The sequence below is a fragment of the Telopea speciosissima genome, chromosome 5 (genome assembly GCF_018873765.1).
Source record: "Telopea speciosissima isolate NSW1024214 ecotype Mountain lineage chromosome 5, Tspe_v1, whole genome shotgun sequence".
Lineage (NCBI taxonomy): Eukaryota > Viridiplantae > Streptophyta > Magnoliopsida > Proteales > Proteaceae > Telopea > Telopea speciosissima.
The window spans coordinates 54,269,621-54,294,424 of NC_057920.1; the positions used below are offsets into that span (position 1 = coordinate 54,269,621).

Sequence of the window (24,804 nt, forward strand, 5' to 3'; positions counted from 1 at the left end):
GAAATCAAAGTCCTCATAGTTGTTGGATGAGTGGTTGGAGAGGAATTGGACATCCAAGTCCTCCATGCATCTCCCCGAAGTTGGCAGATATTGGGATGTGTGTCCAAGTTCTCCCAACCGTTGAATGAGTAGTTGGAGAGGAATTTGACACCCAAGTAATTGCAAGTAATTAGAGAGGTTCCGGATCCGCCATAAAGAGCTTAATCTTAGTCTCTTATGTAAAGGGTGGCCCGCAATTTCAACGGTATAGATTGATCAGTTAACAGTAAACCCATCAATGATCTATCAAAACAGCAACAAAGACACAATACCGTGCTCTGGAAACGCTTCCACAAACCTGTAGGAGACCTCAAGGGCTCTTCGCTCTCCTTTTCATACCTTCGTCACCATTGCACGAAGAGAGGGAAAGAGTCAAGAGAGAGAGAGACCCACCTTCACATTTCTTATCTTCTCTTTTATTTTTTTTTTCCCGCAAAAAGAAGTATCTTTCTTCCATTCTTCTCAGTTCTCATGCATTCTCTCTTACGTCTCTCCTTCTAGGGTTCTAATTGATTCATTTTGTTTCCTCAACAGAGTTAGGGTTTTAACTTTTAGCCATGGTTATGGACTGAAGGTCGTGTTCAGATTTTGTATGTCGTTTTTAATAGGTACACTGTTTTAGGGTTCATCTGGTTTATGTTTTTCAGATTACTATTCCCTTTATAATCTCTGTTACTCATCTATTTTACCTGTTCCATTTCGCAGAAGAGTCGCTGTAATCGCAGCTTAATTGGAGAACTGATAATTTTTTTTTTGGCGTTGGATTGGGCTTGTTTGATAAGAGTCAAGAAGTCGAGATGCCGAGGACGGTGTCGCGTTCTCCCTCTTACAGGAGGAGATATTCTCCGTCTCCTGTGGGACATAGATATAGCAGGAGAAGTAGAAGGGATCGGAGCCGATCTCCGTATTCTTCGTATTCCCATAGCAGGTGATACTACTAACACACTTTCGTCTTGATTGGATTGATTAAAATTAATATGTATTCCTAGAAAGGCTCATTCATGGACTCGATATCTGTCATGCCAAATCGTCTAGAAACTTATCGAGCTGTATGTACGTATCCGATCCTTTTCTTATGCTCTTTTTGTCTTTCTGATTTAGCTCAAACTTTATTTGGTGCTAGCTCTGTTTATGTCATAAAAGTAGACCTTTTAATGGTGTTTTGGGTGTTAGATTCCTAAAAAATCTGCAGTTTTTTTGGTGTTAGATTCCTTAAAGTCTGCAGTAAGTCATGATTTGTGGGTTGAGATGGAAAGAAAGGGAACTCGTACACGGAATAAGTTATGCGATTGGGCCAATGTGTGGAGTTATTTTTATTGCTTGGGCATGGGACCTTGTTTTTCGACCCACTGTATAGGTGTAAGAAGATTTTTATCTTTTTAAAGAAAATGCAGGAAAGATTGGAAGAAAGAGAAAGAACTATAGAAGCCAGGATTAGCCAGTAATGGGGAGTTGTTGATTTGAGGAGCAAAACTATGTGTTCCTTGATAGTTTAGCTGCCCGCCGCCTTGCTTGTGCGAGTCAGAAAGGGATCTTCTATGATATGACCAGTCTCCCGAAGATGCAATTGGGGTTCATTTGGAGAATTTAAAAACACTTCCATGATGTAGAAAACTGTATTTCGACATCGCTTCACCTAATACATAGGTTGGCTGCTGGAAGTGAGCATCCACAGTATGTTTGATGTGATTCTCTGTTTTTCCATATGGTTAATATTTAGTACGTTTGGATGCTTTGGTTTTTCCATGCTCTATTGTTGTAACTTGTACTTGTTTTCCATTGTTGTGGCACTTTGACATTTTCTCTACCCAGAATCTTCACATGCAATGAGCACCTCAGCTGTTTGCATGCTTAAGCTTGGTGCCGTTGGTGGTTGTCATGCTGCTGTTAAAGTCTTCCCAAACATTGACCTCCATATGATGATTGTGTAGCCAATGTTTATATAATTATTGATATATGGGTGGGATTACCCAAGTTCAAGGAAAAGGTATAAATGATTTTGAACATAAATATATTGGGAAACAAATCGAGACCTTTGAAAGTGAGATAGAGAACAAATATGCTATAAGAATAATTAAAGAAGTGTAGTTTCTCCCAATAGATGGGAAGTAAGCAGGTGATGGGTGCTGATGGGTGTCCTTTGGTCGCTCAGTCTGGACATACGAGAATTCATGTTATAAAAGATGGAGTGCACAAGGGTTATTCTTAACGATATATGAGGTAACCATAGATGTTATGTTGTAGAATTACTATGGTAGATGGTGGGTTGAAGTGCCATTTGTTATCAATTATGATGCTCAAAATTCCTCAGGTGTTCTTTGTTAACTTTATATATTACTTCACAGGCGGAAAAGTCGTTCCATATCACCTCGAAGGCGTAAAAGTCGTTCACCAACGCCAAGGCGTCGTAAAAGTCGCTCTTCGACACCAAAGCAACACAAAAGGCAAAGAAGTAGAAGCACCTCACTATCTCCTACACAAAGGTCTCGTAGCCCTAGTCTTGGGTCAACAGAACGAAAAAATGCCATTGAAAAATTGAAAAAAGAGGAAGAAGAGAAGAAAAGGTGTACTTTCCACTTTCCATGCTCTTTCCTCTTAACAATTTTATACTTTCTTGGTTGTCCTCTGTTCTTTTGGTGAAGGTTTTCCGTACAATTGGTTTTTTTCTTCACATATCCTGCATTTTCAATTGGTTGTTCTTACACTTGCTAACTTTTATGCAAGAGTGCTAGAAATTTTCCTCTATATTCCTAACAAGCTTTGTTGAGATTCTTTGTCTTTGAGCACTTTGTAAATCCTGCTGTTAATGTTTAGCTAAGTTTCATATTCGTAAAATATGTTTGTTCTATAGTTATTGATCCCTGAATTTTAGAAAGTTTCCCTTGTTTTATCTCAAAGCTGAATTTTGGGTTGTTTGACAGGGATAATTGATAAAATTATTTGGGCATGGATGTGATAAGCTAATTTATAAGTCTGTATTGATGACTTGGAGTAATGCAGTAATGCATTCATTATTTTGTATATAACCTAATTTCTATAGAGTTCACCACTATAATTCTACCTGACACATGGATCTCAAATGTATGTGGACCTTCATTTTTTCTTGTTTAAATGTTTAAAGGTTCACTTTGATTGTGTTGTATTGCTGAAAAATCAGAGAGTATCATTATGTTTCTACAGATAATTGACTGATGTGTGGTATGGTGAGAAAGACTTCAATTGTTGTCCTTTCCCTTCCCTTTCGATAAATAAAGGTTTCCATTGTTTTTCTTTAACAAACCTCAGTGTTATAATTTCTATTCTTCTCTTTGATTTTTGGCTTCTAACTTCTTTTTAGACTTCTCATAGTGATATGGCCTTCTACTCATTGATTCTCTCTTTGAGAATTTTCCTTTTTCTTTCCCTTCTACTTACTTTGATGCAGTTATGCGTAGGAATTAGGATTTTTTTTATTTAAAATTTGTAATTTTTTTTTTTATTCCTGATAGAGTCCTATGTAGAGTAGAGGTCAAGTTTTATTCAGTTAGAGTCCCAACTAGAGTTAAACTCTATTCAGTTTCAAAATAGGAATAGGATTTTTTTTTTCTTTTAAAAGGGCATGTAGACAGATTTGAGATTTAAAAATTAAATGAAAGTTTCGTTGGTGTTGCTGCCAAGAGCTGTGTGCGCATCCCTCTTTCTTCCCTTGCAACCCTGCCCTTCTCCCTACCGATCCTCCACCAATTTGGTAAAAAAAAAAAGACCGTCTACTCACCGCCCCACTGAAACTCAGTACCCTAGGACACCCATGCCTTCGTTCTCCCACTGAAACCTTACCCCACTCCTCCTCATCGAAACCCTCTTCTTCCTTCGACTAAACTCCACTGTCGATTTCCAGCGATAGTCCTCACCGCCTCCCTTTCCCTCTGTGAATCGATCGGCCAAACCGCCTTTGCAGGATTAGACCAAGAGTAGAAGAAAAAAAAAAAAAAAAACTAAGAATAGAAGTAGAGAATTGAAGCAGGTTCTCCCGCCGTCTCCTCTCTGGTTCAACAGAATCTGACTCCAAGTCGAAGTCTGAGTCCTTTCCGCCACTGATTCTTCACTGTTTGTCTCTGGAGTAACAGACTCAAGTGCTCAAGTCTTCCACCATATACTTAAGTATCTTCTAACTTCCGTCTTTCCAGTATTACCCCAATATTTTTCTTTTATTCCTGGTCTAACGTTCTTTTTACACTAAACTTCCTAGATTACCCCCTCCCCTCCATACATGAATCCTTATTGTGTTTCCATTTGAACTCCAAATTACCATATTGCCATCCTCTTATAGAGTTCTTCTTATTTACAGTTTTCCCATCTCCTTTATAAACTTCACTTAATGTACTGTTTTGCCATCCACACCGAGTTACTGTTCTGGCAGTTACTAATGATGACAGGTGGTCATGTCATCAATGCCGAGTTGCACAAGTTATATCTAGAATTGGTTGAGAACCAACAAAAGAGTAATGCCAAGTTTGAGGCTAGGTTTGAGAGGAATGAAGCTAAACTTGACAAATTTACGGAAGAGATTTTTGCTTTTATGAAGAGAAATAACAAGCAAGTTGAAGTAGGAACGTTTGCACCACCTCCTCAGTTTCATACCTTACAGATCGAAGGTACATCTCAAAGGCAACCTGATCCAGTTATACCCTAGGACTCACTTGACAATTTTCTGATAGGGACTATGACCAAGGTACTAAAACTCGGGTCTCGGTACCAACTTGGCTCTTGGAAAAACCGAGACGAGTCGAGATCTCGCCGAGTTGGTGTATTTTTTTTTTCCAACTCGAAGCCTCAACTTTGGGTCAACCCGAGATTTGAACCCGAGATCCGAGATCTTGTCGAGATATGTCGAGTTTTGTCGAGTTTGGTAAGGTATTTAAGTGGTAGGTGGGTTAAAAAAATAGAAACCGAGATCCGAGATCTTGGTGAGATCTCGGCGAGATATTGCACTTTTGAGACTCGCAGGCAGTCTCGTCTCGGCTTTTCCAACAACCGAGAAACTCGGCGAGACCTCGCGAGTTCTCGAACTATAACTATGACATCAAAGTTGAGGTTCCAGAGTTTAGTGGTGAAAAAGGGTCAGAGGAAGTTCTTGACTGGCTTACCAAGGTTGAAAGGATCTTTTGCTTATAAATCCTTTACGGACGAGAAAAAGTGTGAATTCACCAAATTTATTGGGTATGCATGTTCATGGTGGGATGATGTACCACACTCCAGGCTTATCAGGCGACTTGGACCCATTACTAATTGGGAGGTCATGAAGCAGATTTTGAACGAGAAATTTGTTCCTTAATTATGAAAATTTATTGTTTCATAAATTGTTCATTTTCCAACAAGGTAGTAAGGATGTGGATACCTACACACTAGAGTTCCACAAATTATCTTCAAGATGTCGATTTTAGGACACAGACCAACAATGGGTTATAAGATATATTAGTGGATTAAATACCGAGATTCGATTAGAGTTGGCCAACATTGAATTCAGGTTCGTTGATTTGGCAACAACTCATGCCAAGACAACTGAAGAAAAGTATAAATATCTGAAGAATATGCTCAAGACTCCAACTTATAAACCTCCATTGCGGATTGAAGAAAAGAAACCTGAACCCCCTAGAGTGGAAGAAAAGAAGCTAGACTTTAACAGGGGCAATGATTGGTTGCTCAAGACTCCTTCAGCTTTTACCGCACTTTTGGTTTTTAGCAATGTTTTACCATATTAAGATTTATGGAAGTTTTAGATTAACGAGAAACTTCAACATTAGAAAGTTGAAAATTTCACCTATCATAAAAAATTCAGTTTTTGTTCTTGAACTGGGGGGTTGACTTTTTTATCCTTTTGGAATTTGATTTTTTAAACTATTTTTATTGGATTCAAATAGAGGGTATTTGCTTATTTATAAATAATATCTTAAGTAAATAAAATAACAAATATAAAAACATTTACTTATAAATAAAGGTCTAAAGGCCTAAGGCGTTCAATACCACTAAGGCGGCAGTCGCCTATGCCCACATAAATCCGCCTGGACGCCTAGGCGGCGCGCCTAGTCGACACCTAGTTGGCGCCTTGCCAACTATGCATCAGATTACTTAGGTTTCTTCAGTCCCATCCATACTTGCAAAATTGAATTCCTTGTGTACTTAATTACTCATTTTTGTGAACTACTGTCACAGAATCCATTTTTTAAGAAGCATGAGTTGGGAAAAGTATTATTGATTCCCCCAAAACTATATTGTAAAAATTCAATTTTCAGAGTTTCTACAATGTGGAGATAAAAAATAAAACCACGAACTGAAAACATGTATAGAAATAGTAGGTGTGTCTAAAGCATTATGGTGCCAGCAGAATTTTGAAGTTCTTCTTTCCTGCTTGTATAACTTGGAGTTGGATAATTTACCCAAAAAAAAAAAAAACTTGGAGTTGGATGGATGTGGCTTTGATTGGTGCTAGTACCGTACATGTCTTTGATGTGGGTACTTCGCACGGAGTGTCCTTCACACATTTTTGTGCTGTTGTTCAAGTTATCACTTAGACAGGTGTCCATGGACCTGATGTGTACTTCATATGGTAGCTCATAAACACCCTACATTTATATGTACTTTTTGCTGGAGTTGGTTTGTTTAGGAATCTTCTCTTCACTTGATGCTGAACATGTTTTAGCCACAGTTGACCTGATGTAGCTCAGGGTTCTAGAAAGAATCTAAAACAAGAACTACAATTATAACTAGAATCTGTGAATAATGGATGGAACAATATGTGGACAGAATAGAGGAATGATAGGCAAGGTTCAAGGTTTCAGTTTCGAGCCTGGTTTCGACGAGGCTCAAAACTGAAATATTTTGCAAAATAGTGGTATTTCGGTCAAAACCTAGAAGGTTTCAGTTGCTGGTTTCAATCCATAGCTTTGAGGCCATAGTGGCCAAATTCAAGTCACATGTTTAGCCATAGATGACTTGATGAAAGTCAGGATTCTAGAAAGAATCTAAAACAAGAACTACAATTCTAACTAGAATCTATGAATAATGGATGGAACAGTATGTGGATAGAATAGAGGAATGATAGGCAAGGTTCAAGGTTTCGGTTTCGAGGAGGCTCGAAACTGAAATATTTTGTGAAACAACAAAGTTTTGGGTTGCCGGTTTTGATTCATAGTTTCGAGGCCAAAATGGCCAAGATAGTTCCCAAAACTTGTAGGAAACCCTATTTTAGGCCCTTTAAACATAGTGGAACCATTAGATTGTTAAGAAACACATACAAAATAGCAATTTGGCTTTGGGCCCTAGGTTGGTAGTGTACGCAGTACACTATACGATGTTGTAGACCCAAAACTTAGTACTAGAACTCTATGTCCTCTGTGTCTTAGTACTATTACCTTAAGCTCAAGCACCAAATCCAGTGTCTAGCAAGGTTGATTATGTTGGAGAATGCAAGAAAGAGGTGTTAGGTATTGAATTGAGGCTAAAAAGTACAATTTCTTTTTTTTTTTTTTGCAAAAGGAGCTCCCTATGGTCGAAACCTGTGAAATAAGAGGCCTTTTGGTCGAAACTTGCCAAAATATGCAAGTTTCGATCGAGTTAGTATATTCTATAGGTGTGGTCCACGTTTTGGTAAAAAATTTTCGAAACCATGTACATTTTTGTACCCAGGGTTTTGTACCAGAAAGCCGCGAAACCCAGATATCTCAAGTTTCGACCGAGATTTAGAACCATGCCAAAATAAAGTCTTCTTAGGTCCAATTAGGCAGTCTTGACCTCTTGAATTCCCCTGGTGTTATTGGAAACTCATGCTCGAGTTTTAAAGTAGGGGAGAATTTCCACCACTCGACTGGTATTTTCAATCAGTTGCCTTGATTCAAAGATCCGATGCTTCTCTTGAATTAACACAAACAAAATTTGCGACAGTTGGATTCTGTTTTTGAAGAATTGTTGAGGTAGAATGAAATCTACACTTTCGAACTTCATAGGTGTGATCTCAGTTTGATTCTCTTCAACTAGAGTTCTTGATAGGAGTCATTTTTTCATCTGCAGCAACAGCCTCTGTGGTACCGCACTCCCGATTTGGAAGAAGAAATTTAGTTTCAGCAAATATATAGTTAGAACTAGAATTCGATGTATTTGGGGGAGGAGTAAATTCAGAAGGAACCAGAGAAGAAATAGAACTAGAAGAAGATTATGATGAGAGATTAAGGAGAGGTAGCACCTAATCACTCACTGGAAAGATCAGAACTAGATGAAAAAGTAATCAGCTTTCAGCAATCAGCCAGTAGAGAAGACTTCACAAGTTACCACATTTGCCAAGCATAGCAGTGCCAAAACTCATTACAAGAGAAAACTCTTCTCAACATCACACTAATGATTTTTGGGAGGGGGGGGGGGTTGTTATGACTAATATAAAGACATTTTTAAATTTCTAAATTGACTCTTAAAAGTACTCCAAATCACTCTCACATATTGAACTATCTTACAACAACAAACTCAGCCTTATCCCAACTTAATGGGGTCGGCTAGATGGATCCAAACAAAACAAGGTAGGCAAACCTGGGGTCTAAACAAAAAAAAGGAATGAAGAGATGGGAAGAGAGGGAAGGGGGGACCCAAGATCCATAGAACCAATCCATGGCCCAAAATAGTCTTCCTTGGACCAATGTGTTGACTGCATCAATTGACTTTGCTTCCCCTTAGAACCCAGCTAGCCCTTCAACACAGACTTTAAATATTGTCAGTGTTTGACTGTTTTTATATGTACAAGTAAAGATGGTATATTGTGCCTGAAGTTGATTTCAATTATAGTGGGGTACTCCTTTTGCTGGGTGTTCTGCCCATAGTTAAAAGGGGAATGGCAAAAAACGGTGTTTGATACAGACCTTTAAAACAGCTCAGAATTTGAACGGGGCTGGCCAAACATTTCGAGAGCAGCAAAAATTTGAAAATGGAAAATGAGGGTTTTAAACATTTAGGTTTGAAAATTATGTAACCACAAATATGGCAGTATACTCGCATAAAATGAGGAGTTATTACCTAAATCCCTTCATCCAAAGTCCAAAGCCAACTATAACATCCTTAATATTCCTATCATTTTCAATTTTAGCAAATTGTTCCTACAAAAGTTGAGTGAAATTGTAATAATAATATTTTAAGGAGAGGGTTCTCAGAACAAGATAGAGAAGCCCACCTATGAGGTATGGTATAGAGGCATCATATATTGAAGGGCAGTGAGGACATTTCATGTGAGGAAGAGAGAGACAGATACAAAGATGCTAGTGTATCCTATGCCTGCAGCTCTGACAACCTTTTCCCATATTTTAATTACACAAAATTGGGGCCAAATCTGCAGAGATCTAGAGGTACTTTCATCAAGAGTTCTAGCCCAAAATCTGCCTTCAATTCTTGGGGACCAATGGCAGTGCTGCAATACCAAGTCTCACTCTGCATCTCCCACCGACAGAGACTTTGGTCCAAGTGGTTTCTTCTAAAGGGGGAATTCAAGAATTTAAACCTGGAATTAACTCAATCTTGATCCAGAACCAGAACCAGAACCAGAACCTGGAATCGACAAATAAGCCATGGAATTCCAAGAAATATAGTACCTAACTAAGCAAACTGAGTAGCAGATTCTGCTGAAACTGATTAAATTCAAATAAGACGAATGACACTGGTCGAGCCTGTTAACACTAAACCTCATCTTGCAAGGAGAAAAATAATAAGATCTTATGCATGTCCAGAATAGTGATCAGCTATCAAATTCCAGCAATAGTGCTAATTCACTAAATCTCATCTTCCAAGGAGAGAAATAATAAGATCCTATGCATGTCCAGAATATGGTGATAGCTATCAAATTCCGGCAACAGTAAGCTTAATTCAGAAAAGCAGTGAGAACTCGATCCAATCTGATGAGATCAGGGGCCCTTTGGTCGACCCAATAATCTGAATGGCTCATAAGCCCCATAATAACCCTGGACTTGGAGAGGTTTTTAGAAGTTCTGAGTCAACAGGAACAACAACGAGATGGTGCAAATTGCTGGAATCCGCCATGGTTTGGACCAAAGTGAATCAAGGGGAGCTCAGGGCTGTATAAGAATCTAAGGGAGTTTATCAAAGGAAAAAGAGTGATTCCGTTTTTTTACTTTGGCCAGGAGGAATGGAAGAGAGTCAAGATTTTCACAGGAGAAGAGAAAGGAATTTGGAAAAGAAAACCCAGATGTATGTTTTATTCGTACAAGATAACTTGAATGGAAGTGAGTCAACTATCTGAAACCACCGCTGGATGTTCAACATGTTAAGTGACTAAAAATGGGAAAAATAATACACGGCTACAGAACTTTATAGGGAGTTTGAGATGCAAATTAATTTATTATTTAATTAGATGATTTTAAGTTGTATCCAATGGGTATCGATGATAACGAATGGCGGCAAAAGAAAAAAAAAAAGAGAAGAAAAATACATGCAGCCTCCTGTAATCCTGTTACAAATCACTTCTCTCAGAGAGAGAGAGAGAGAGAGAGAGAGATCTGACCTTTTTTCCTGTTACAAGCAGGAGAGGGATGAAGAAACGAGGGTTTGGGCTTTGGGTGCTGTTTGGCGAAGATTTTGGGGCCTTTATAATTGACATCTTTTTAAAAAATTTTAAAAACAAAATTGTTTTAAACACTCTTAAATAGATCCATTTTTTGCTGTACAGAAGAAACAGAAGATGCCTTTTTTATTCTTCAAATATGGGTACATGTTTCAAACGTGTTTTAACTATGGTTCTGCCTAGGCATTTTCTCTATTAAAAAGGTTTTGCTCCGTTATGATGCTCTTTTTCATCTGAAATAGATAATTATTTCCTATAACATGCACTAGGAGGTCAAATCATTGGATTTTCTGCTTTGCTTGTCCCTACAATTAATATATCTAGAATATTATTTATTTGAATAAATCTTAGAATTCTGCTTGTGTGAGAACAGTAATTTAACGCAAGGATTGAAGTGTTTTTTCGTGATTTAGTTTTAAACCTGTAACAGGTTACTTGACATTCTTCTCCACGGGCTTTTCTGAAGGAAGCTACTGCTATTGTTCAACTTGTTATATTTGATGATCCAATTGGTGCCTCGTTTATCTACTGTTCTCCGGTTTGAAAACTCATTTATTTGGATCTGGAATCTTGTAGAGGTATGCCTTAAAAGCATAAGCTTGTATTTAGTGTGTTGATGGATGGTGAGGTTAGTTAGCCATTTATTGTAATGAGAGATGCTTGCCATGACACTTTGCCAATTCAGTTTTTTCAACCATCTGGCTCCAGAAATGCATTTTGGAATTGGAAGTGATGTTCTCATCCTTGGCAAGAGTATTATTATACCCATTAACTTTTTGCTTGTCCTATCAGGCGTCAACGTGAAGCAGAGTTGAAACTATTAGAGGAAGAAACTGCAAGGAGAGTAGAGGAAGCAATTCGAAAGAAAGTCGAGGAGAGCTTGAACTCTGAGGAGATCAAGCTGGAAATACAAAGACGAATAGAGGAAGGGCGGAAGAAACTCCTCGAGGAGGTTGCAGCTCAACTTGAAAAAGAAAAAGAAGCTGCTCTTATTGAGGTTAAGCAGAAAGAAGTGAGTACCTTGGAATGCAACCAGTTGCTGGTTTTGTTTTCTTATTAATGCTTCACTCGACTATCTTTTTCTGTGATTTTGGTCTCATGCCTTTGGGTCTTATAGGAACAAGCTCGAAAAGAGAGAGAAGAGCTGGATAAGATGCTAGAGGAGAACCGGAGGAGGGTTGAAGAGGCTCAAAGAAGAGAAGCTTTGGAGCAGCAGAGAAAAGAAGAGGAACGTTACCGGGAATTAGAGCAGATTCAAAGGCAAAAAGAAGAGGCTATGCGGAGGAAGAAATTAGAGGAGGAGGAGGAACGGGCAAATCAGATGAAGCTCTTGGGTAAGAATAAAACTCGACCAAAACTGTCATTCGCGTTTGGCCTGAAATGAGATTTTGCCGGCTTTGACTTTTATTCCCTTCTTGGAAAGCTGCATGTCTATGTAGGTGGTATTGGTTTTTATATTTTGCATTTGTATTTCACAGTGGCTTCCCCTCAATGTATTTGGGATTGCCATCTCTTGAATGATGAACAGTGAAGAAAATGTCAATTACTTGAACCCTTTGCTTTCAAGATCTCTTTTTGTTGTTTGGGTAATAATGCTACCCCACCAAGGTTTCTCAAGTAAGTTGGTATACAACAACTGCCGCATTGCAACTAGGGTACAAGAGGTGCATACAACTCAGGTTGAGTGTAGAACTTGATCCCAAGCCTCTGCAATGATGTGTTGGTGGAACCTGCACATTTGCATGCTCAATTACTGTTATTGTGTGTTTTTGGTCTGTGGGACTTGAGGCAGTATTGTTCAAGTTGGGAACTAGAACACGGATGGTCGTCATGGTTATTGCTATCAAACAAAAGATAGGGACTTGAATATGGACAATAGTGAATTGTACATCAGATGTAGGGCTCTGTCCTCTGGTTGCAGATAAGAAAGATATAGGATTCACCTGTTACATTGTAGCTGAGTTCAACTGGTGAGTGGGTGACCCGCAAAGTTCCGGCGGCTGACATGTAAGAACTGCACGGACTATGTTAACAGATAAGAACTGCACAGGCTATCTTGTGAGTTGTGATCCATCCCCTGTCGTGTTCTCCTCCTCGATGCCCCCAACCTTAACATTGAACTTTAAATTGGTCCGGGATAAGGGGTTTTGTTTGTTCTCCCAATCCTCCAATAGAACTACCCATTGATCTTAATTGATCAAGAAGCGTAGAACGACTCAGCATGCAAGTGGTGGTGGAATTCTTTACTAGAGTAGCAGAACGTTGGTCGTTGGCAGTCGGTGGATTGACGACATTGTTGCTGCAAATAGAAAAGGATAAAAGAGAAGAGGAGGAGAGGGTGAAGGAGAAAGGAGGACGAGAATGGAGGAAAAGAAGAGGGGAGTGGTGTGCTAGCATCCGCAACATGTAGTGGTGGAATTCTTCTTTTATCTTCCTGTCCAATACATATTATGGTCACCCGAGTAAGCCAATTAAAACGGGATCACTGGGCCCATAAACACTCCTGAAGCATAACAAACTTCCAACATTTAACTAATATTTAATTTCTCACTACTGAAGCATAGAAGAAATAGATGAAGACGACGAAGAAAAGGAAAGATTGTTTCCCTATGTAGAAGTTTGATCAACGACAGAAGCTGGTTGCGACACTTTCTCCAAAGGACTCAGGCCAGTCGAGAGTGAGAGAGAAAGGGAGAGAGAAAGGATGAGAGATCAGGGGGTTATCTTGAGAGAGAGAGAGAGAGAGAGAGAGAGAGAGCACAAAGCTGCGTGGAGTTTGCTGTTGAAGTCGAGCAATATCAACAAATTCCCCCGTCTTATCGGGAACAAATGGTAACAGTTTTGGTGTTGTTTCATTGAAAAACAGAAAAGACTTGTTTTGCAAAAATTGTTCTTTAGCACAATTTTGCCTCCGGTCTGTGCTAAGGAAACAAAAGAACAGACCGGTTTACCTAACACCTTTTGGGTGTTTTCTTTCCCGCAGCACAGAAGAATAGGAAAACTGTTCTTTGGGAGAGTTACCAAACACTGCCTAAATGGTTTCTTAGCTCATATGTGAGTTCTGTTGTATTTTTTGGGTAAAAGAGTTTTGTTGTTTCATTAAAACTATTTTTAAAAGTGCGTTTACTCAAGATACGAAGAGCTGATCCATAATTCTACCAAAAAAAAAAGAAGAGCTGATCCATAAAGTGAAATCCTATTAGCTAGGTCATGGGCAACCGACCCCAATGGATTACATTTTTCAAACCCTATCAATTAGTTGTTAGGGTTAGGGTTTAAGCACAAGGTTGCTTAAAGTATTATAGCCTGAGTATCTAGTTTGGAATACCCAGACTGTTGTCTCCAGCTAATATTTCTAGGAAAACTAGGGTTTAGGTTAGATGGACTAATTATTAGATTGCCCCTCACAGCCTGAGTATTAATACAAGTAGGATTATATTAGAACATATGACGGGATATGACATAAATACCCTTACAATCTCCTCCTATGTTCTACATATAACCATTACATATGTATAGGAACCATTGTTCAATCAGTAATTGAATCAATATAAATTGAATAAATTGAATATTAATAATCCAATAAATCAAATAAGTAATAAGTAAACTTCAAGAAATAAAACTAGGGTTTTAGATAAAAAACTAAACCCAACAATAAATCCGAAGTTCCACATGTAAGTAGCTAAACCAAAAGAAATAATTAAAAGGAGAAGTCCTTGCAATCCATGTGACTTTACTCATCAAGTAAGTCATCCTCATCGAGATTCAGATTCAACCGTTTTCCTCCATCTTCACCATTCTCTGTAATTTGTCAAATATGAATTTCATAAGATAATATGAATTCAATCATTTGCACAATAGTATCTAGTTCAACAATAAGAACTTAGTACATTTCATATATGACTGAAGGTAAATCAAAAAATAATAAGCATCATCATCAAGTTTCTTTACAAGAACTCGATCCTATATAGTCTCTATCATAAGGACTGTACCATGTCTCCATTTGGAATACTGTGTTCGTCATATCAGTCATAGATTTATGTTGTATCATCAAATTTGGAATGGTACACCATACTATGAAAGACATGTCATCAAATTTGGAATGACATAAAGACTAGCACAATATCATTGAAACATATCAGACATTTTCCATATGCCTTTGTGGAATAACAAAGTAAGGAGACTTCACATGAAAATTTGCTACACCATCAAGTTTGGAATGGTTTCACAAACCCCTATACTTAGTAACCTAACTAAGTTATCTGAAACATGTAAACTGTCCCGAATGCTTACCAAGGCTAGATGAGATTCGAATAATTCAAAATAATACTAGGTTAGGTTAAGACCTGACTAAATGGTCTTTAACCCCATCTCCCCCGTAGTTTTGAATGTTCGATCTTTGTTCAATCCCTTTGTAAGGGCATCTGCTGTATTATCTTTCGATCTCACATCAATCAAAGTGATAATCCCTTGTTCTGTTCTATAATTCAGCATGGCTTGTTTCAGCCTGATGTGTCTCCTCTTACCATTATAGAGTGAGTTATTGACAATCGTCTTTGTTGCTTGATTATCACAGAATATAGATATAGAGTTTAACTTAAAACTCCTCAATGGAATGTCCATGATCAGATCTTTTATCCACTCTGCTTCATCTCCCGCAGAAGCTAGAGCATAAAGTTTTGATTTCATAGATGACAGAGCAATACTAGTCTGTCTCTTGGATTTTCATGCTACAGCTGCTCCTCCTAGTGTAAATACATAACCACTGGTGGATCTGCTGTCTCCCAAATCTGAGCACCAAGATGCATCAGAATATCCTTCCAAAGTTGGAAGATGTCCAGTATAACATAGAGCATAACCTTGAGTACCCTTAAGGTATCTCATCAGCCTCGATAGGACATCCCAATGCTCTTTTTCAGGATTACTAGTGAAACAACTCAGAATGCCTACCGTAAAGGCTATGTCTGGCCTAGTGCAACTCGTTGCATACATGAGACTACCAACCAGTTTAGAATAATCTAACTGATTTACAGTGTCACATGTGTTAGGTTTCAACTGTTTGTTATAGTCATAGGGTGTTTCAATCGGTTTACAATCACTGTATCCCCAACTAGAAAGTAGCTTCTCAATGTAATGAGTCTGACTAAGGGTGATCCCTTGTTCACTGAAGCTTACTCTCATCCCAAGAATGGTGTCTACCACACCAAGATCCTTCATGTCGAATTCTTTGGACAAGGTTTCTTTAATGTCACTCACTACAGAGATATCAGAACCTAGAATCAACATGTCGTCTACATACAAGCAAATAATCGCGACCTTGTTTGACTTAGACAAAAAATAAAGGCACTTATCCGAGTTGCTGGTTTGAAAATCAATGCTCTTTACTGTCTTGTCAAACTTCTCATGCCACAATTTAGGTGCTTGTTTAAGACCATGGAGAGATTTGTTTAATTTACAAACTCTTTTTTTAAAACCTTCCATGACAAACCCTTCAGGTTGGTTCATGTAGATTTCTTCTGTTAGGTCTCCATTAAGAAAAGCCGTTTTTACATCCATTTGATGCACAACATAGTGCTCAATAGATGCTATGGCAAGAAGAATCCTTATCATTGCCAAATGGCAGACCGGGGAGTAGATGTCAAAATAATCTATCCCTCTCACCTGTTTATAGCCCTTAGCTACTAACCGTGCTTTATCCCTGGCTATAGACCCATCCGGATTAAGTTTCTTCTTCAGTACCCACTTACACCCTATTGTCTTGGCCCCTCTAGGCAGATCAACAAGGTGTCAGGTCTCATTCTGCATTAAAGAGCTCATTTTCTTATCAATGATTTTTTTCCATAATAGTGAGTCCCTAGATCTCATCGTTTCCTTATAGGTGGATGGATCAACCTCTAAATGGTAGGTCAAAAAATCCTCACCAAAATTCTCAGGTACTCAATCTCTAGTAGATACTCTTCTAGATTCTGATTCAAGGAGCATTATGGGAGTAGTGTCAGAAATAATTGGTTCAGATTCCAAAGGTGATTCTGTAACCACTTCAGTCAGACCAGGCAAGGTCAGGCCTTTATCTCTAAGCAATTTATCCTTACAGAATATAGTATCCCTAGATTCTATCACCACATAGGCTGATAGATCCAAAAATCGGTCTGCAGCACTGTCTTTTGCACAACCTAGATATACACAAGTGTTTGTTCTAGTTTTCACCTTAGGTCTCCTAGGGTCTTGTATCATAACATAAGCTATACAGTCCCAAACCTGAAGAGTGTCATATCTACATGGATGATTATGCCATAGTTCATAAGGTGTAGAAGTCAGTTTTGAATGTGGTAGTCTATTTAGAATGTGATTTGCAGTCAACACTGCTTCTCCCCAATAGTAAGAGGACATGCCAGCTGTCAATAACATGGAGTTTAACATCTCTGTTAACGTCCTGTTCTTTCTTTCAGCTATGCCATTTGATTGAGGTGAGTGAGGAGCAGTAGTCTCAAGGATTATGCCCGCAGAGGCACAGAATTCCTTGAACTCTGTCAATTTGTATTCTCCTCCTCCCCTATCACTTCTAAATCTTTTAATTTTTAGGTTCAACTGATTTTCTACCCTATTCTTAAAAATTTTAAAATTTTAAAATACTTCATATTTAGATTTTAACAGGTATAAATGACAATATCTAGAAAAAGCGTCTATAAATGTTATCAAATACTTCCGACATTCTCTAGTTGTGTAGCTTTTAAAGTCACAAATGTCAGAATGTATAAGTTCAAGAAGTTGAGTGCTCCTAGAAACCGGTCTGAAAGATTTTCTAGTTATTTTGGTTTGAGCACACACTTCACATCTGTTAAATCTAATTGAAGTGTCTAATAGTAAATTATGAGTTTTAGCTAGTTTGATCATTTTCCTGTAGTTCACATGTCCTAACCTACAATGTACTATGTTGGGATCAAGTGAATTATGATTAACCTGGTTTATTGTCTCATTAGCTAAACTCAACCTAAACATACCATTCAAATTATAAGCACATCCAAAATAAAAAGAGTTAACAGACACTGTTACTCTACCACTACTAAAAGTAATAGATATGCCAGCATCAAGCAAAATTCCAATTGAAATTAAATTCTTTTCAAAATCAAGAAAATTTATAACATTTTTCAAAGTAAGTATTTTACCTGATGAAAGAACCAAGTTTGCTGTCCCTTGTTGTATCACTTTCACGACGTCTCCATTTGCAACAGTGACAGTCTCTGCTACTTGAACAATATCAGTTAGCAGGTCCTTGTTATTGCAAACATGACAAGTCGCCCCAGAGTCTAACTACCAATCTGAAGATGTACTGGCCAATCCTTTACCCTTGCCAACCATGGCAACAAAGTTAGTAGGCTCAGTCTTGTCTACCAACATGTGAACTTCCTTCTGTGGTGTGTCAGTGTTCCCTTTCTTAGGACTCCTACACTCAGATGTATAGTGACCCTACTTTCCACAGTTGCGGCACTTGCCCCTCTTTTTAAAATTAGTCTTTTTGGGCTCCAACTGTTGGGGTTCTTTCTTAGGTGGCTTGGACTGCCTAGGATATTTATTGGGTTGTGAAACCAATTTGACAGATGCATGTTGTTGTTTCACCATCTCCAAGTTATTTCTGGCTCTGTTCTCATCTTCGATTCTAATGAACCGTTTGAGATCATCCAACCCCACTTGTGTTTTCTTTCTATGCATCTCAGTTTTAAAGGAATGCCAGGTAGAGGGTAACTTAAAAATAATTGCACCCACTAAGAATGCATCAACAATAGGGATATTTTCTTGGTTCAGTTTTGTTCTCAAGTTCTCAAAGTCTGTAACTTGAGGAGTGATTTCCTTGTCATCTTGAAACTTGAAATCCATGAACTTATCAACTAAGTGGGTCTTTGATAGTTCCTCCTCCTTTTTGAATTGGGCATTAAGATTTTCCCAAATCTCTTTTGCCGTCTCATATTTACTATAGGTCTGCCAGCCTATCTGACAGGCAGTTCAATAGATAGTCTTTGCAAAAGTCCTCATCACTTATCCATTGGGCTTCAGTTAGGTCCGTACAATCAAAAAAGATATTTACCACAGTGTAGAAAATATTGAGGAACTTCAGTCCAAACTGAGTCTTCCTTTTCCAAGAACTGAATTCAGAGCCACTAAAGCTTTCCAATTTGATCATCTCAATTGGAACAACATGTTTCTCCATTATTATATGATTTGTTTATATATTCAATTCAAATAAAAATAAATGGTCCAAGGAACAATCATACCTGATATGGAGAACCCTGGATTTAGACGGTAGAGGAAAAGATAGTGGCTGTACAACGGCATCGACATTCGTGGTGCTTGTTGGCGCAGGTCATTGGCACTGGTTGCTGGTACGGTCACTTGCGGCTTCTCCCTTTTTTTTTTTTAAAAAAATTAGGCAATCAGCCAATTAATACTTTGAAGATAAGTCTCTACCAACGTACTTTGCCAAAAGTTGCTTTTGATTTACATTTAAAAAAAAAAAAAAATCAAATCAGAGAAAGCATTAATGTCCTTTCAAATCAAAGGTTTATGAGAAAGGACAAAACCCTTTTCAAATAAAAAAAGGTAATCAATGCTTTTGAGAAGCTGCCAACGTTTACTTTTTTTGTTTTTCAATCAAAGCAATCAATTACTTCCTCTTTGTACAACGGATTTTGCAGGTGGCAAATGTCGATCGCCAAAATTGAGAGTGAAGCCGAATGCTAAAACCGATGAGGTAACCAATGCCTTGATCCATAACCTTGGATAGGTAATCAATTCCTTGATCCACAATGTAGAAACACGATTCTGTTTTCTAAAAAATGAAATCGAAGCCGATCATATAAATCGATCAACAAACCAGAAGTGATATGTACGAACGTTGATCCCTCAAAAGAAAAACGATCAATCACACCGAAATCGATTGGAGAAAATCACCGAAGCCGAACGTTAATCCGAAATCCAAAGCAGATCTTGATCGCAGGGAAACGAAAAACCTAATGCTTTAAGATTGTTAGGGTTAGGGTTTAAGCACAAGGTTGCTTAAAGCATTACACCCTGAGTATCTAGTTTGGAATACCCAGACTGCTGCCTCCAGCTAGTATTTATAAGAAAACTAGGCTTTAGGTCAGATGGGCTAATTACTAGATTGCCCCTCACAGCCTGAGTATTAATACAAGTAGGATTATATTAGAACATATGAAGGGATATTACATAAATACCCTTACATTAGTGTAGGGAGTTCCGAATGGCCCGCCCATAAATACTTAAATTTAAACCGGGATAGAACTTTACGCCTTTTAGGGGGTGAAGTCCACCGCCACAAGGGTATGGTTTGAGCCCACCATCTCGTGGCGTTGCACTTCAAGATTACTAAGCACATGAATAAGATTGTTATTTACAAAGACATTGTCAATGCTACTAAGGAAAATTCGACTTTTTTCGAAGTTTACCCTTATACTTCTGGTTTTGTTTAGTCTCCAAAAAAAAATAAATTATGCAAGGTCAGACTTGGGAGCATAATTTGCTCAAGTATTGAACTATCAAGGACCTTGACAGTTCTAACAGAGGAGACTCATGGCCCCTATGGTGGCTGAGACAGGGAAGCCATCCACACCCTTTCAGATGAAGAAACCTCAAAAACAAAAGTAGTGATAGAAGAGAAATCAATATGCTTTCTGCGAGCACATGATTTGATATGCGTCTGGGTAGGATGCCATCCCAACATAAGAGAGCAGGTAGCAAGTGTGTCACTCGTAATTGGGGAGATACACATCTTTTTGAATTTACAAATGATGAGGCTTGGTATATCTCTAGACTTTTGCTTTGAAGTTGGCAGATATGCAAAAGTCCGAGGGGAGATGGGATCTCCTCAATCAAAATAGAGAGAGAAGAGTCCATCAAGATCAAGTTCGCCTCAATCGAAATTAATATAATTTTTGAGGCTTTGGCAAGAGTCAGAGAGTCTTGTCCAAATTGGCTACTCACTATACATGACTCCAAATAATTTCAGGGAGAAGTTGGAGCATTGTAATTTTCCCAGGACCGAGGGCTTGAGTCCAAAGTCTCAGAGCAGACCAAGGTGCCATAAAAAGGAGTGTCTATCATTTACCCAGGCTGGTCCAATAGTAAATGTGTTTGGGCTGCCAAGGGGACCCCAAAATGGGGATCGAGGACTCAGCTGAGTCAAGTTCCTTTCACTTCTTAAAATCAAATCCATGTTGCATCCATAACCACTAAGCCCATTTAAGGGCTAACATATGGAGAGGAAGAATGGATTTTTAGAGGCTTTGGGCTTTGGCTAGGGGTAACATAGGGTAGCCCAGGTCTTGGTTTTGGGCTTTAACTAGAGGTTCCAGAAGATAGCACATGCCTAAAGGGCGAGTTAGATGGAGAGGTTCCAAGGCCAAGCTTCTTTGGGACCCATATTAATACTGGATAGGGATTGTGCCTGACATGTTTTTTCCGATGGACCAGGGGAGGGCCGGGCTTGGGGGAGACCCAAAATATTTATAATTTTAGAGTTCGAGGTTGGACGAGGGAACACAGATTCTAGCCTAGAAGATCCCAATGGTCTTAAAGGAGAATGGTCATTGTCATACGCCATGGGTCTGGGTAATTTGGAAACCCACTTACCTTGAGATAATGACTCAGAAGACTGATAAACCTGTCATAGACGTGTTTGCATTCAAAGCCACCTCTGCAACATCCTCTGCTAGGGGAGGGCCGGACTTGGGGGAGACCCAAAATATTTATAATCTTAGGGTTCGAGGTTGGACGAGGGAAAACAGATTCTATCCTAGAAGGTCCTAATGGCCTTGAAGGAGAATGGTCATTGTCATACTCTATGGGTCTGGGTTGTTACGAAAACAACGCCCAGAATGGCGATCTGCAGAAGAAAAATGAAAAATAGAGAAGAACACACAACGCACAACACAGAGATTTTACGTGGTTCACCTCCAATCTGGAAGCTACATCCACGGTTGAGCAGTAGAACGGATTTCACTATGTCTTTTAAGTGTTACAAAACCCTCATCTTACTCTCTCAAAGAGATAAGAACAATAAATAAGAAAGCCCAAACCTAGAAAGTACACAAATGCCCCTAGCCCAAAAATGCCCCAAAACCTGGGCCGGACCAAAACATAACACATGGCTCAAAAGGTACTCGTTTCGAAGATCTCGACGAGCCCAACACCACTCTGGAGCCCCACCAGTTTTCGGCATTCCGAGATCCTTTAGAGACCGAAACGGCCCTCGAAGATCTCAATCGCACTTTCTGGACCAAATCATGCTTCACCAACAACATGGGTATATTGGAAACCCACTTATCTTGAGATGATGACTCAGACGACTGATAAACCTGTCGTAGACGAGTTTGCATTCAAGGCTAACTTCATCGCCGTATTGGGCCAATCTTGAGGCTCATTAAGCTAGGATTCCTCTTGATCTAGAACATTCTCCGGAAGAAGACGAGGGATTTTTAGCAGAGGATGTTGCAGAGGTGGCTGTCAGAAGTGAGCTTCTTGCCTAAAATTTAACAACTGTGATGTTGCAGGGAAAATATAGCGTCGAAAATGGGTTTCTGGGTGGAAGAGCCAAAATAGATGACCATCGAGAAAATCCAATCGGTCGTCGTAGTCTGAAGGATTATCTTCACTTATAAAGTCAGCATACTGTACTTATAGGGAAAGGAGGATCGCTTTTGCAGCCAAGAGCATTTGAATATCTGCTGTTGGTTGAGCGATTGTTCCACCTAGCCAGAGCCAATCACCGAAATTGTCCTATCAACATTTGATTTTCAGCTCTGGTGAAAGCTTCTAGGCAGAATAAGACAAAAACTCTCTATTAAGAGCTCCTTTGATGGGGCCAGATCGAACATCTTGCGTAACAATTCCAGAGAAGAAGCAGAACATTGGGGTTTTGCATAAACAAATTCAATCCAATTAGAAGGACAACCCTATCGAGACAACCTCATGCCAACCGGATAGGAACCCCATCCCTTAGGGATACACGAATGAGGCTCTCATAAAAGCCCGCAGAGAAACAGGGAGATGCATCACTAAAAAAATTCCCATTTTCCTACCAATCTTCATAGCCACTTCCTTTGTGTGAAAAGGAAAGGGAAACTCATAAACACACACCCAGATAGAGAATGAAACAAAACTCAGGGACTGAGGTTGAATTAAAGGGGCCCAGAGATGGAGACAAAATAGGCGGTTTTTAATCAACCAAGGCCTTTGATGGAGGACCATTGATAACTCTTGATGGTAGGTCAACTTATAAGGAAGAAGATATTCTCTCCTAAAGCCCAGACTTCTAGGTCACACTGAAGACCCCATGCGACTGAAAGAGCTTTAATTATAGACAGTAATGACAGAGACAGGTTTTACCCACTAGAACAAGTTCCCTACGCATGTAACTTTTTGATGGAATTTGATCTGTCATGGATAAATCAAGATCAACCGCCATATCTATGGGCCTCGGCTCGGAACAAACCTTAGACGGAGGAACCTCCGAAGAAGAAGCCACCAGGATCTGCAAACAAAGAAACCTAACAAACATGGAAATTAGTAAAAACATAAATAAATAAAGATGAAACCCTAAATTAGAACCCTAAACTAACCTAACCCTAAATCCCACTTTGCAGACAGAGAAACCTACATCAAACCAGAGCAAAAAGACAGAAGAAAAAGAACAAAACCCTGAACGAATTCTAAACTTAAGGTACACCCTGAAAACCAAAACTGCCACCAGAAAAGAAAACAAAAGAAAAGGGAAAAATCTAACCAAATCCTAAACCTTGCCCTAGTCCAGAGCAATCACAACAAAAGAAAAGATAAAGAAAAAAGAAGACGCAACAAGCCCAGCTAGAACAAACAAATCAACAACAAAGAGATACACCAAGGTTGAATCTAAAAAGAACAAAAAAACTGAGAAAAGAAAGGTTGAGAGGATGCAAACCCTAGGGCTAACCAGAGAAAAGTACAACCTCACACAAGAAACAACTACAAACCATAAATAAGACATGAGGAAGCAAAGAGAAGAAAACATAGAACAATGAACCGTGAAACCAAATAAAAGAATTAGAGGTGATCAAAACTCAAAAACAAAACTAAAAAAGAAGGGAAAAATGCAAGCCTAGGTCTAAACCAGAAAGAAGAACTAAAACTGAAACCATAAAAGATCTGAAAAGACCAAAGAAAACTAAAGCAAAACCGAAGACAAACCGAGAATGCAAAACCTAAAACCAAATCCTGATTTTTCTGGTCTATGGTTCTCACCATGGCTGTGCTTTTGATTGTATAAATTACTTAAATTTCTTACCATATTTAGTAATGATACTTTTTAGATGTAATAAAGGAAGAAAATAAAAAATTTCTCCCTTTAGTAATCATAATCAAATATGAAATGATTTGAAGTTAGTGACATGACCATGTGGGGTAATGAATAAAAAATATCTTTATTAGGTTTGAAAATTTTACTTACCTTCCATTAAATTTTCCTTACAAACAAATGGAACACATAGTTTAGCTTTGCTGAGAATGTCTTTTGTTGTTAGTTTGTCTAACCGTTCCATCATTTTTGTTCTCTTTTGGCTTTGGTAAGGAAACTCACTTCCATCTCTTTGCATTGAGATTGTTGACCTATAAAGGTAACGCTTACGTATAGTTTCTTCATCGTTTATGCACAAAGTTGGTGTTTCAAGACACCAATACATCACATGCTATCATGGTTTTTCGCTTAATAAGGGGCCAAGTTGATAATCCCTCAAGTTCTGACTTGAATTTATTGAATGGTTTAGGATTAGTGGGTCCAAAGTTCTTGCAACCGCTTTGATCAATAAACAACGATTGGATTATAATATTCTGGTATATATATATATAAAAGGAAAAAGAACATCACCCGATCGCATAGTGTACACCGCCCCTGTTCGCTGACACAGGGGTGTGCAAAATGACCATCACACCCTTTGAACCTTGAAAATGACCAAAGGTGCGGCGATCATTATTCCCCCTATGTCAGGGCGTAGGGGTGGCGTGTCTGGTGTGACTAGATGGCGTTCTTTCTTCCATATATACAATTAGGGATATATTATACGATTGGATCTAAAGGTAGAGTGAAGGTGGATAATACATACATTTAAAGGGTACTCCATCTTAGATTG

General features: G+C 38.7%; 1 protein-coding gene and 1 long non-coding RNA gene across 5 annotated transcripts; one reads left to right on the forward strand and one right to left on the reverse strand.

Moving 5' to 3' along the window:
* The first annotated feature begins 484 nt into the window (after positions 1–484).
* On the forward strand, positions 485–12,196 carry LOC122660934 (uncharacterized protein At1g10890-like). 4 transcript variants are annotated; one of them, XM_043856191.1, is made up of 5 exons: positions 485–647; positions 745–967; positions 2,385–2,603; positions 11,423–11,642; positions 11,748–12,196. In XM_043856191.1, the coding sequence occupies exons 2-5, from the start codon at positions 837–839 to the stop codon at positions 12,012–12,014; spliced, it is 837 nt and encodes a 278-aa protein (XP_043712126.1). In that variant the 5' UTR covers positions 485–647; positions 745–836; the 3' UTR covers positions 12,015–12,196. The 4 variants fall into 4 exon arrangements, with proteins under 4 accessions (XP_043712126.1, XP_043712129.1, XP_043712127.1 ...); XM_043856194.1 differs by lacking the exon at positions 485–647 and adding an exon at positions 2,192–2,259 and having other exon boundaries at positions 830–967; XM_043856192.1 differs by lacking the exon at positions 485–647 and adding an exon at positions 1,852–2,259 and having other exon boundaries at positions 833–967.
* LOC122660936 lies at positions 8,116–23,965 on the reverse strand. Its single transcript, XR_006332807.1, has 4 exons — positions 23,951–23,965; positions 23,183–23,190; positions 13,495–13,502; positions 8,116–8,389 (listed from the first exon to the last, which is right to left on the reverse strand). It is a non-coding gene; the product is annotated as an uncharacterized LOC122660936 (long non-coding RNA).
* Positions 23,966–24,804: the final 839 nt, after the last annotated feature.

Excerpts from the sequence above, each read along its gene's own strand:
- LOC122660934 (XM_043856191.1), top strand. The coding sequence starts at position 837 with ATGCCGAGGACGGTGTCGCGTTCTCCCTCTTACAGGAGGAGATATTCT. Across the intron at positions 968-2,384 it reads TCTTCGTATTCCCATAGCAG|GCGGAAAAGTCGTTCCATAT; the intron begins GTGATACTACTA and ends ATTACTTCACAG. Across the intron at positions 11,643-11,747 it reads TTGAGGTTAAGCAGAAAGAA|GAACAAGCTCGAAAAGAGAG; the intron begins GTGAGTACCTTG and ends TGGGTCTTATAG.